Here is an 11,931-nt window from a genome sequence, read left to right on the forward strand (position 1 = left end):
ATCTAGAATAATTTGGAATTTGCTTAATAAAATACTGAAGAAAAAACTGAAAATTGTGGGAGTTCATTCGTCACAGTAATGGCCTCCAGGCTGATAAAGATGGCAAAAACATGAACAAGGGTCTGTCCTCATTTCCCCTGCCACTCCCTCTCCCTGCTCCAAACACTCCCCTACTTGCCTGGGACCAGACCTGCTCTCTCCTTCCCTGCCCCACCTGCCTTCAGTCCTGACACCTGAGGAACGGGGAGTGAGGAGTGAGGAAGAGCCAACCCCTTCTCCTGTCAAATTCTAGGCTTTGTGGGAAGGGAAGAAGAGGTGGGTGCTCTGCAAACCCGGTGTCCTGTGGAGGGAAGGCAAGAGGAAAGAACAGAGTTCTTCATGACTATGATTCACACTTACTCTATCAAACACTTGGAACTCATTAGCATCACAGTCCCTGAGTTCCTCACCACCCCATCATCCCCCATCCCTTCCATTTTCAGATGGACATCACCAGAGAATTTGAGAGGGCCCTAGACACAGTACCCACTGAGAGTCCTTCCTAGGAGGCCAAAGCTGCCTGTGACTTTGTCTACCTGTCCCAGGTAGTACCCAGGCCCTGAGGAGACCATATCCTAGTCTTCAATGGAAGAGCCTCTATTTCTAGTGAAGACTACTTCAGCAAGTCTCAATTCACAGCCACAGGCAAGGAGCTGTCTTGCTGCAGATGGGCCTGTTTCTCTTTTTAAAATTCTGTTCCCTAAGCAATAGATTGCTTATAGATTATTGCTTATAGATTCTACAGGAGGGGAGAGGTGGCCGTTACAGGGGCCTCATTGTCCACAAGATTGTCCCAGTGATTAGGAGCCCAGTAATGTGGGGATTGGAGATGGTGAGGGCTTCGTGGGGAGAAAGGTGGTCCAGGGCAGTACCCCTCAAAAACAGGGAGGTGGATCTCTAATAGCCTGAGGGCCCTGTCCCTTAGTGAACAGCGTAGCTGAGAGGACACCACCTTCAACATGTGGGCACTTTGGCACCTGGCTCATAATGCTCCCCTCTCTCCCACCTTCTGCCACCATCTGGGTGATTTCACTGTCCACATGGATAACCCAACCAGTACCCTAGCCTCCCAGACCACTGACTTCGCATCTGCAGGAAGCATCTCTACCCTTCGACTACCCATTCCTTGAACCTCACCATCACCCAGAGCTCTCTGTGCTGTGACTTCCTAAATACAATCCCACTGTCTGACTAGTCCCCCAGATCACACTTCTTATTCTCTCAATACCCCTTTCCAGATACCTGGAATGCTGCCAAACATATAGCAGGCACTCCTAATGAGGACTTCACTGAGATTTCTGCACTGTCAGATGCACATCACTCACAGAGATATCCACAGACTCCTGTACTGTCCCCCAATCTATCACACACTCTCCTCATCTCTCCTCCCCAAGCCTGCCTGGATCCCATGGTCCATTTCTTCCCCCACTCTGTGTACAACTACTACATGTCGGGTACCATGGACACAGTGGTGAAGGAACAGACTCATACAGTCACTGCCCTGGTCCTGTGTTTGTTCTTATTCCAGATCCAAACAACAGAACCCAAACCTTGGAATAAACCAACACTCATCTTCATGGTTCCCATACCAAGATTACTGAGCACCTTGCTACGTTTCCCCAAAAATCATGGGCTCCATCCTCTATCGGGGCCTCCCTACTGCTCAACATCCTCTCACAGTCCCCCTCCCTGAGTCCTATCTGAGTAGTCCCTTCTCCCAGGCCTTCCCACAACCCAACTCCTCTCACCTCCTCCAGGACTGGGCTGCAGAAGTCAATCTTCAACTTCTTCCTCTCCATTGGCTCCTCCCTACTCAAGTCTCTCTCCTTCCCCAAGAAAATGTTCCCTTGTTCCTGTATCTCCATTTAGCTCTGTACCTCTCTCTCTCCTCATTCAAATTTCTCAAAAAGAGATTCTATATTTGATGTCCAGTCTCCTCTACTTATGCTTTCTCCTCCAGACTTGCCGACCTCAAGCCTCACCTTCAAAGTGTGTCCTCTGTAACTACAATCTCTTTAACTCCACCCCACTAAAATCCCACCACCCTGAAGGCTAGACGTGAGGCCCAATCTATCCCAGAAAGGTGTGTTAATCTCACTCCTGGGAATCCAACAATATCACCTCAAACTAAACACAGACTGAGGCGGAAACTTTCCCAACTCATTCATTTTTAAATGTGATACCAAAATGTGACAGCCCACCAAAAAAAGCAATAAACTCAGAAATGGCAAATAGATTTAATGCAGAGTGTCAACTTCAATTGATTGATAGTGGCTGCCTAGAGTGCTGTGTTGAGTAGGTTTCTGAGGATGCACCCTGGCTTGAAGAGAAAGACTGGCAGGATTAACAATATCTGAAAACACAAGTAAGAGAAAATAAAAGGGTCAATTGACATCCAGCAAACACGAAGGAATAAAATGCCAAAAGCAGTGTCTTGGCACACTCTCCACATCATTCTCCAGCTTGGGCCTTCCTAGAATCATCCAGCTCCTCATCCCAGCCCCACAAGCCCCAGATGTCCCCACTGAAACCAAGGCAGATACCTGAAATCTCACTTGTAGGAGAAACCACAGGCACCAGAGCTGCCACTGGTGCTGGCACCAGCTCCACCAAGGCCAGCGAAGAGCCCAAATGTGAGAGTGGCGGTCAGGCTGGCACCAGCACTGAAGCCACCACTGGTGCTGGCACTGGCACTGGCACTGTTATTGGTACTGGTACTGGCACCAGTGCTGGCACTGCCACTCTCTTGGGCTTTGGCTTTAGCTTCTGCTCCCGCCTGGATCCGGGCTTTGGCCCAGGGTCCAATATCAGCTTCGTCCCAGTTGCAGGGCCCGGCAGCATTCTCCGAGCCAAGCCCAATGCCCATTCGAGCTCTAATCTCGGCCCTCGCCTTGGCTTCAGCTGCAGCCTCAGCTGCAGCCTTCAAATCCGCTTCCATCGCCTCTCGGTACTGAGCTGCCCATTCCTTGGGATCCTTCTTTTGTACCTGAAACAAAAATAACCATCAGAAGGAGCACAGAGGGATTAAGCCATAGTAATAATACAGTATTACTATGTAAATAACCATCAGAAGGAGCATAAGAGGATTAAGCATCTACTCTTTATGCTAGGCGCTATGCTACATGCTTAGTGTAAAAAGGTAAGAGTAATAATACAGTATTACCAGTAATTATGCACCTAATATTCCATCCCTGCTCTGACATTTACTAGCTCCATGACTTTGGACATGCCACCTACCAACCTCTCTGGGCCTCAGTTTTCTCATCTGTAACAGGGCAATGACATATCAGGTTTTAAAGCTGAAATGATTCAGATAAAGTACCTGTTACAGTGTTTTGACAATTAACAGAAGCACCAAAACATTCAGATTTGAACTTCAGACTGCTCTGCACACAGCCTGCCCCAGCCAGGGGCACCCCATGCTCTTGACTTGCCGAGCTCAGGCAGCTCTCCAATTACCTTGCAGGCAAACTTGAGGACTTTCATCTTGCTGGTCTCATAGTAAGAGCGCAGGCCCCAGAAGAACTCATATTCAGGGGGATTGCTATTGGGGACTCTGGCATAGTCCAGGTACCTTGGAAAGAGAGGTTTAAAGCCTTTATTTCTAAGACCATTCATGGCCTACCCATGCATAGACTGGACAGGCTCCAGATGGCAACATTATCCACTAATTACTGCAGTCTTTCTTCCAATATTGAGCCCTATCCCACTGGTCTTGACCAGAAGCCACACAGAGGTGTGGGGGGACATTTGTTCATAGGGAAGCCACAAGTTTGAGGCCCTCATCACAATGACCCCAGACTCCTGTCGGGTGTGTTGTAAACAGAGGAGCCATTCTTTGGGCCCCCTGCTCTGAGCACACCCCACTGCAAGTGTCTTGGCCTCAGACTGGCCAAGCCCGGAAAGGTCTACCACAGAAAATGACCAGAAAGACTACAGAGGAAGAATAGCCAATAGCAGCATGCTTCACAAATGTTGAATTCCTGACCCTTTGTGTGTGTGTGTATGTTTCTGTGTGCACATGCGTGTGGCTGTGTGAGTGCTCAAATGTCCTCCAAGGACCAAGGATAGGTAAGCCTTGACCAGAAATTCAAGAGGACTGGACTCCAGGCCCATACCAGTTGTGGGCCATGCTCAGATCTCCCCCTCAGAGCCCCAGGTCTCTCAACTGTAAAACGGGGAAGGGATGATAGCTGCAGGGTAATTATGAAAATGAAATGAGACGTACAAGTCAACTCCCCAGCATGGTACCTGGTTGCCTGAGGCTACCATTCTATGTCATTTCTTTATGGAAATTAATTTCTATGAAGCTCTAGTTAGCAGAGTAAAAAGAACTAAGGCTTTGGAGCCAAGTTCTAAACACAACTCTTCTACTTGCTACCTGTGTAACCCTGACCAAATGACTTCGCCTCTCTAAGCCTCAGTTTCTGCATACATACAGTGATGGTAATGATAATCCCTCCCTTGCAGAACTGGTCTCAAGACAAATGTTGAGGTACATGTAACAGATCAGGAAACATATGCTGCTTCTGTTTCCCATCACCACCCAAGGAATAATCTACCACCTGCATACATGCAAATATGCAAATACATACACACATAGACACATGCATGCAGGCACCATGGCTTTATCACTCAGTTCTGAAATAGGCCAAATGCATGGAACACATGAACACCAGACAGATACTTACTTCTGCTTCACAAACTCATCAGTGATGAGTTTCTTCACGTCCCCAAAGAGTGAATGATGTATCCTGAGAGAAGAAAAGAAAATAAATAAACAAATACATTCATTCAAGGTTGTGACACTTCCCAGATGTGGGCAGAGGCATTTCCAAGATAGAAAAGAGGTTTCCAGCACAAGAGGGAAGCTCCATAGAAGCCCAAGGGACACTGATAGAGGGAGCAGAGAGTTCAGGACCATTTGCCCATCATCCACCCAGGTCAGAACCTTGGGCCCTCTACCCAGTCCAGCACCCCACCCGCTCCACCAGACCACCAGACTGATGCAATCCTAGGACCATCCTCTCTTGCCAAAGGACAACACGGACAGCAAGCGCTGAGAGAGCCCAATCATACCCAGGGCGCAGCCCCAACTTGCGCAGCACCTCCCAGATGACAGCTGCGAGGGGAGGCAAGAGGAGACAGGGACAGAAATTGAACACATGGAATCCAGACCATGGCCACCCATTCAGCTGCATGCCCAGCCACTCACCCTCACTGGACCGATTTCCATTCATGAAGATGATGCTAAGAAGCACCATGAGCAGACCCAGCTTGGGTGAGTCCTTAGTCCTAGAGAAATAACAGGAGAGGTTTATGTCCAGCAGCCACCATAGACACACCAGCCAGCTCACTAGGCTAGCCTCTCCCAGATTCCTCAGATACAGAATTCTGCCCAGTCTCTGCTTCCAGCTCTATGCCACCCTGGGCAAGGCACTTAGACTCGCAAGCCTCAGTTAACTATTCAATAAAATAGAAAAATCATATTCTCCCTTCCCTGGGTTTCCAAGAAGACAGAAGAATGGTAGTCAACCTGGTACAACACAAGCACTCAGTCAATGTGAATCCCTTCTTTCTCTCCCAGAACCTTCAGCCCCACTGACACTCCTGTGCTTCATGCATCCTGATATACCCACACCAGGAAGCCCTCCTTGAGAACCACTCTGCCAAGGCCAGGCCAGGCACCCAGTAGGAAGAGGCAAGCAACGACAGGCCTGCTTTCCTGGGAAGCTTCTATAGAAACAGCAAAGCTGACAGCAGGAATGTCCCACCCCAGGCTCCTACACCCTTCAGTCAATCATAATCAGGCATCACTACTGTGAGCAGGGCTCCAACTATGCATGGGAACTGGGATGGGGCTTTTGAGTCCCTGTCTTTCCTGCCTCTCTAAGAGGATGGGGGAAGTAGGACAAAGAAGGGGTAGCAGCACATGGCCAAAGCAGAAGCCCCCCACACCTCAGCCCTTTCCCAGCTTACGTTCCCAGTATGCCCGCATCAGTGGGCTCTAAGGTGCTGAGAAGAATGTACAAGTGATCATTCTTATCAATTTCCTTCAGTTGAATCCCGAATACCTGTAGATGAGAAGAACAGCTTATGAGATGACAAAATTCAGCTTCCGGGGCATGCTGCAGCTCCCTATGTACCTAGGAGTTTTGCATGTGTGAGAAATCAGTGAGATAATGCACACAAAGTACATAGCTAAGTGCCTGGCACCCAGTAAACACGCAGCAAATGTACTATTGTCATCATCATCTTTGCGATGAGTGGGAATCTAGGGAGACAGAGAATGGGGAATGAAAGGGAGGGGTGAAATCTGAAATACATGGCATGAGCTGTGGACAGAAGCCAGGACTAAGTTGGGTGTCTTGGGTCCTAACTGTACTTTTACTATTGACTTGCTGTGTGACCCATCGCTCATCTACACCCCTCCCTAGGCCATTGTCTGCCCCTCAGCATAGTGATGGAGCTGGATTAGCAGGTCTCTTTGGTTCCCCTGAGAAGGGACTTGCACATTTTTGTTCAATTCAAGGCTTCCCCACTGTGCCCATCCCCCAGGGCTGCCCCTTCACCTTCTCCAAGGAATAGCCTGCTCGTTCAATGATTTCAGGGTACACATCAGTGTATTCTTTGATGATGTCCTTCAGCATGTCTGCAAGGGGAAAGTGGTGTAAGCGCCTGACTAAAGAGATGCCAGGTGGCCCTGATGCCCAAGCTATAGACTCTTTGCCAACCACACCAAGAGTGGCATAACCAGGTTCTGCGCTTATCAACAGAGATGCTAGCACTGCCAAATTAGAACTTTGGGAGGACAGATATATAAGCATAAGAGCAGCGGATATCCCCAGCACCATGGTGCAAGGGCAATGGAGGGCAGAGCTCAGGGTAGAGGGAGGATTGGTAGGACTTTACCTGAGCGCTTGATGGGAATCTTCGTCTGGTCTTTAGCCAAAAGGTACTTCACCAAATCATTTGCCTGGCAGAGTAGAAAACGATGGAAAGACCAAAAAAGTTTGCTGAAAACTTGAGACGATGGCAAAGAAAAGGGCAGCCAAGGCAGTAGAAAAGGCAGAGTAAAAAGGAAAGAATTCTTACCCTCCCTTGCAAAAGGGCCACATCCCGAGGTGGTGGTGCTTCAGGCTCTTGGGATGACTGGAGCTTGGCAGCTCTACGGCGAGCCTTGCCCCTACGGGCTTTAGGTGATCTCAGGGAGAGCAAGGCTCTCCGGGCCCAAGCAGCCAACCGAGTCCTTGATGCCCTGCGGGCCCAAAAAGCTATGGGACCCCTTGAAGCCCTGCGGGCCATTGAGGCCATTAGGGCCTTTGAGACCCTTCGGCCACCTGTGGTTCCAGAAGCCTGACTCTGATCACTGCTGCCATCCTCTTCCCCATCCAGATGCTTCACCTGCATCAACAGAAGCTCAACATCACCAGATGAAACAAGTGGTCCTTTTCCTCTCCCTGTCTCTTCCAGGAAGCACCCGCCAATCCCATCCCTGTAGTAACAGCCTGACTCAATAGATGTTGGCCATGCTGAACCCTGGGTTTGTTTCTCACTGACTTCCAAGCAAGCGTTTCATCTGCCTAGCAGGCCAGGAGCAAACCAAGGGTGGGTGGAGGCTGAGTCTTCTTCTCTTTCTGTGCCCACTACAGGCTCTGCCTGAACCATCCTAGACAAACTGCTTCACCTCTCTGGAACTCAGCTTCCTTCTCTATAAAATTGGGGCTATGAGAATTACTTTCAGGATTTAATGAGATAACCTGCATAAATGTGCTTAGCTCAAGTCCTAACACAGGGCAGCTACTATGTAAATATAAACTGCATTATATTCAGATTGCAGTTATGTGTATTCCTGTCTCATCTCCCCATCAGTCTGCAAGCTCTCTGAAGACAGGAATTACATCACATTACTTTCAGTGGCCCCCACAGCCCTGATGAGCACAGGGATCTTTCTAAATGTTTGTAGAACAAATCAACCAACTGAGAGGAGAGGAGTAGAAAACGAAGGGTGGTGACTGAAGAGGCCTTACCTTTCGGGCTTTCTTGGCTTTGACCTTGGGCCGAGTATCCTGATTCTCCTGAGACTGGGCAGCTGCACTCTCAGGCTCAGGTTCATCTGCTGGGGCCTGAGAGGCAGCAGCCTCAGTCTCCTGGGCCTTGGTATTGACCTTCATATCAGCCACACAGCTGACCTTTTTGGTCTCGGTGGCAGGCATTGTCACAGCCTGCGGGTCAGCATTCTGTTTCTTGGTGTCAGCTGCTAGACTCTTGTTTTCAGCTGCCAGAACCTGGGTATCAGTCAGCTGAGTAGTAGATGAGGCCTGGGTGGCAGGTGCCTCCTGAGCCTCTGGGGTCTTTGAGACTTCTGTGGCCTTTGAGACCCCAGAGGCTTTTGAGACCTTCACATCCTCTGAGACCTCCGGTGCCTTTGAGGCCTTCGGTGTCTCTGGGACCTCCACATTCTGGGTCACTGTCAATAGAGTCTGCATCATCGAGCTACTGTCCTTTTCTGAAGCTTCAGCCTGCAAGAGGAAGCAGGGAAGTTCACAGACCTTCTCCCCACCCCCAACTAAGCAAATGGCTCCAAAATTCCAAGGCCACACTACTCTGACCTGTACTCCTACCTGCGGTGTGCTCTGACCACCTCAGCCCAACAAGGCCTCCCTTTCCTCTGAGCAAGAACTGAGGGCAGAAGAGGGGCCCGCCCACCTTCTCTCCCTCCCTCCACTGGGCAGGGGGACACCCAGGCAGGAAAGTAGGTGGAGAAGGACAAGGATGGGAGGGGAAGAGCCAAGGGACTTGGGGCAGCAACAAGGGTTGGAGAGGAAAAGCAGCTGGAAAAGGACAGAAAGAGGCCTTACCTGGAAGCTAGTTAGACCCGCACCACTCTCGCTTGTGTCAGACATGTCTCAATTTGGCCTGGCAAGAACTGAGCCTGAAGAGGAGAAGGCCTGGGTCAAGTTGAAGCCCACTGAACGTCCTCTCCCCTGTTGTGCCTGGAGGCTGATCCTTACCTTCCGTAGGTCCCCAATTCCAACCCCCTCCACCACCCACAACGCCTCCGTTCTCAGATAAAGGAATCCAAAGCTTCTAAGTCTCAATTCTCTGCAGCCGCACCCTCCCCTTCTCCAGGAAGATGTGCCAGCGCGGCAGCTCTGAGGACCCCGCCCCTTTTCCCAGTGCACCCCCCACCCAGCCGCAGGTCGATAGAGCGCATGCGCGTCGGCTGCAGGGCCGTTCTCAGCCCCGCCCGCTTTCCTAGCACGAGCCCTTTCTTTGATGTCCACCGTGCACATGCGCATTCAGCAGCTGGCTCGTCTCAGTGCTGGCCCTTCTCAACACGCCCCTTTCTAGCGATACATAGTGCGCATGCGCAATGATCGTGGTCTCAGTCTGGCACTCTGCCCCGACACACGCCCCTCTCCAGGTCCGCAGTACCATTCGGTCCCGCCCCCTGCCCAACAAGCCTTCCTCCAAAATTGTCGCAGTGTCTGGTGGGCCCGGCCCCTCCCCTACTCACGCCCTACCGAGTCCAGTGTCTCCTTGGCCTCGCCCTTCTTCCTAACACGCCCCCCTCCAAACAGGCGCATCTTGGTTCCGCCCCTTCCCTATTACACCCCCTCCTCAAATAAATATTGAGCTAGTGATTCCATCTTGGGCCCGGCCAAACCGGGTCCAGTCCCCTCCCTTCCCAGCCGGATGGATCCGGTACGATCCGATCCTTATGACAGGTTTTCTCCAGATCCCAGAGGGTGGGGCCGACCCCTAGCGGGGCTCTCATCCAAAAGCCGGCCCGGCTGCTCACCTCGTCCTCCTACAATTCCTGAGAGCGTCCACTCACTCCAAGCCCCTCTGAAACTCAGAGACTGCCCTCCCCTCTCTAGGCCGGAAGTGGTCCCGCCCCTTTCCGCCTCCCTAGGGGGCCTCCGTCCCAGCCTGTCTGCCCCTCCCCCGCTCCCTGCTCCTCATTCCTTATGCCCCCCTCCGTATTCCCTTAGCCCGGCTCCTTACTCCCTATTCCCACCTCACATTTTCTATTTACTCCAGAATTCCCTCTTCCCATTCCTTACATCCTCCTCCGTGTTACGATTGCACACCCTGCCCCTCAGTATTCCTTAACCCCTCTCTGCATCCCCGATTCTCTTCTCTGGATCTTCACTCCCCCTTAGTGTTCCCCTCCCTCCTTGTATTCCTCGTCCCCCTCCCAACATTCCCGGTTCCCCGTTTTCCTCCCCTCCTCCTCCGCTCGTCTCTGCTCCCAGTCTGTACAGCCTACTACTTTCTCAGTCGTCCTCATTGCCTACACACCACTCCAGGTCACCTCTGCTTCAGCTGCAGTGGTGCAGTAAGAATTGCTCATCTGCCTGGCTATGGGTTCGAGGGGTCTGGAACCACTGTATGACCTCCATAAAACCCCAATCTCAACGCACCTCACCTTGTCCTCCAGCGAGTTCGGGATGCGTCTGCCTTCTCTAAGTCCCTCTCGAAGTCTCAGCCTCCTGGACTAGAGCTGCAGACAGCCCAACCCAGCCCAGCCCCTTTCCGCAGCCCCCTGCCACCCCCCCTCGCCTTCCTCGGGGGTGGGGCAATGGGGCCCTGCTCAGGGCTGTCTGACGCCAAAGCCCATGTTTATGCCACTGTACCAGGCTCAGTCTGAAACTCTTCCAACCCAAACCGCCCCCGAAAGAAAGTCATTCATTGAATTTATTTTTATATTTTCATTTTTTCTTATTACAAAGGTAATATGTTGTTTTGTTGTTGTTGTTGTAAAACTTAAAACAATGCAGTAATATATAACATACCAATGAAAGGCCACTCTTATCTCCCAGAAATAACCACTATTAATATTTTGCTATCCAGATTTTTTTTCTATTCGTATACTAATTATTCAGGTTCTCTCTCCGACAAATGGTACACTATACATACCTTCTGTTCTGCGACCTGTTTTTTCCAGTTATATATAAAAAATCTTTCCGTTGGTGCACATTTTTCTAAACAGTTGCATGATATTTTCTTGTATAGATGTCCCATAATTTATTGAACCAGTCCAGTACACATGTACATTTAGATTGTTTGGGGCACTTTTTTTTTGTTTATGGTATTTTTTGCTAGCTCAAATGCTACAAAAAAAGTCTTCCATTTTGATAACAAAAGATACAAAATTTGTCAACTTACTCCTAAAAAGTACATGGAATAGCGTTCCCACTAGCAATGTCTCTCGTGTACGTGTCACATATTACAAATATTTTCATGTTATTTATGATAATTTTGCCAAACAAAATGTTTAATTATTATGTAGTCAAATATATCCATTTTTCCTTCATCACAACTGGATCCTGCTGCTTGCTTAAAGATGCTTTTCATGTTCCTATAACAATCCCCAGGCCGGGCGCGGTGGCTCAAGCCTGTAATCCCAGCACTTTGGGAGGCCAAGACGGGCGGATCACGAGGTCAGGAGATCGAGACCATCCTGGCTAACACGGTGAAACCCCGTCTCTACTAAAATACAAAAAACTAGCCGGGCGAGGTGGCGGCGCCTGTAGTCCCAGCTACTGGGGAGGCTGAGGCAGGAGAATGGCGTGAACCCGGGAGGCGGAGCTTGCAGTGAGCTGAGATCTGGCCACTGCACCCCAGCCTGGGTGACAGAGCGAGACTCCGTCTCAAAAAAAATAAAATAAAATAAAATAAAATCCCCATTTTTTTTTGAAGCACTTTTGTGGCTTTATTATTTATATTAGATGTTTGATCATTTCAAAATTTATTTTCTATACGGATTCAGCTTGATTACTCTCCAAAATCATAGTCTCTTACCCCTACATCATGTGCAAACTAATCCATCTTTTCCCTCTCTGCTTTGAAATGGCACCTCTCTCACATAATAAATTCACATAA

General features: G+C 49.8%; 1 protein-coding gene across 4 annotated transcripts; it reads right to left on the reverse strand.

Annotated features, from left to right (window-relative positions):
- Nucleotides 1–2,257: 2,257 nt before the first annotated feature.
- On the reverse strand, nucleotides 2,258–10,678 carry MAGED2 (MAGE family member D2). Of its 4 annotated transcripts, none has more exons than XM_017863051.1 (13): nucleotides 10,475–10,678; nucleotides 8,901–8,974; nucleotides 8,070–8,561; nucleotides 7,135–7,443; nucleotides 6,952–7,015; nucleotides 6,612–6,691; nucleotides 6,019–6,113; nucleotides 5,255–5,334; nucleotides 5,119–5,161; nucleotides 4,731–4,793; nucleotides 3,499–3,613; nucleotides 2,583–3,025; nucleotides 2,258–2,392 (listed from the first exon to the last, which is right to left on the reverse strand). In XM_017863051.1, the coding sequence occupies exons 2-12, from the start codon at nucleotides 8,943–8,945 to the stop codon at nucleotides 2,591–2,593; spliced, it is 1,821 nt and encodes a 606-aa protein (XP_017718540.1). In that variant the 5' UTR covers nucleotides 8,946–8,974; nucleotides 10,475–10,678; the 3' UTR covers nucleotides 2,258–2,392; nucleotides 2,583–2,590. The 4 variants fall into 4 exon arrangements, with proteins under 4 accessions (XP_017718540.1, XP_017718542.1, XP_017718541.1 ...); XM_017863053.1 differs by having other exon boundaries at nucleotides 10,470–10,575; XM_017863052.1 differs by lacking the exon at nucleotides 10,475–10,678 and adding an exon at nucleotides 9,845–9,940.
- Between the last annotated feature and the right edge of the window lie 1,253 nt (nucleotides 10,679–11,931).

Source organism: Rhinopithecus bieti, unplaced genomic scaffold, assembly GCF_001698545.2.
Source record: "Rhinopithecus bieti isolate Rb0 unplaced genomic scaffold, ASM169854v2 scaffold_68522, whole genome shotgun sequence".
Taxonomy (NCBI): domain Eukaryota; kingdom Metazoa; phylum Chordata; class Mammalia; order Primates; family Cercopithecidae; genus Rhinopithecus; species Rhinopithecus bieti.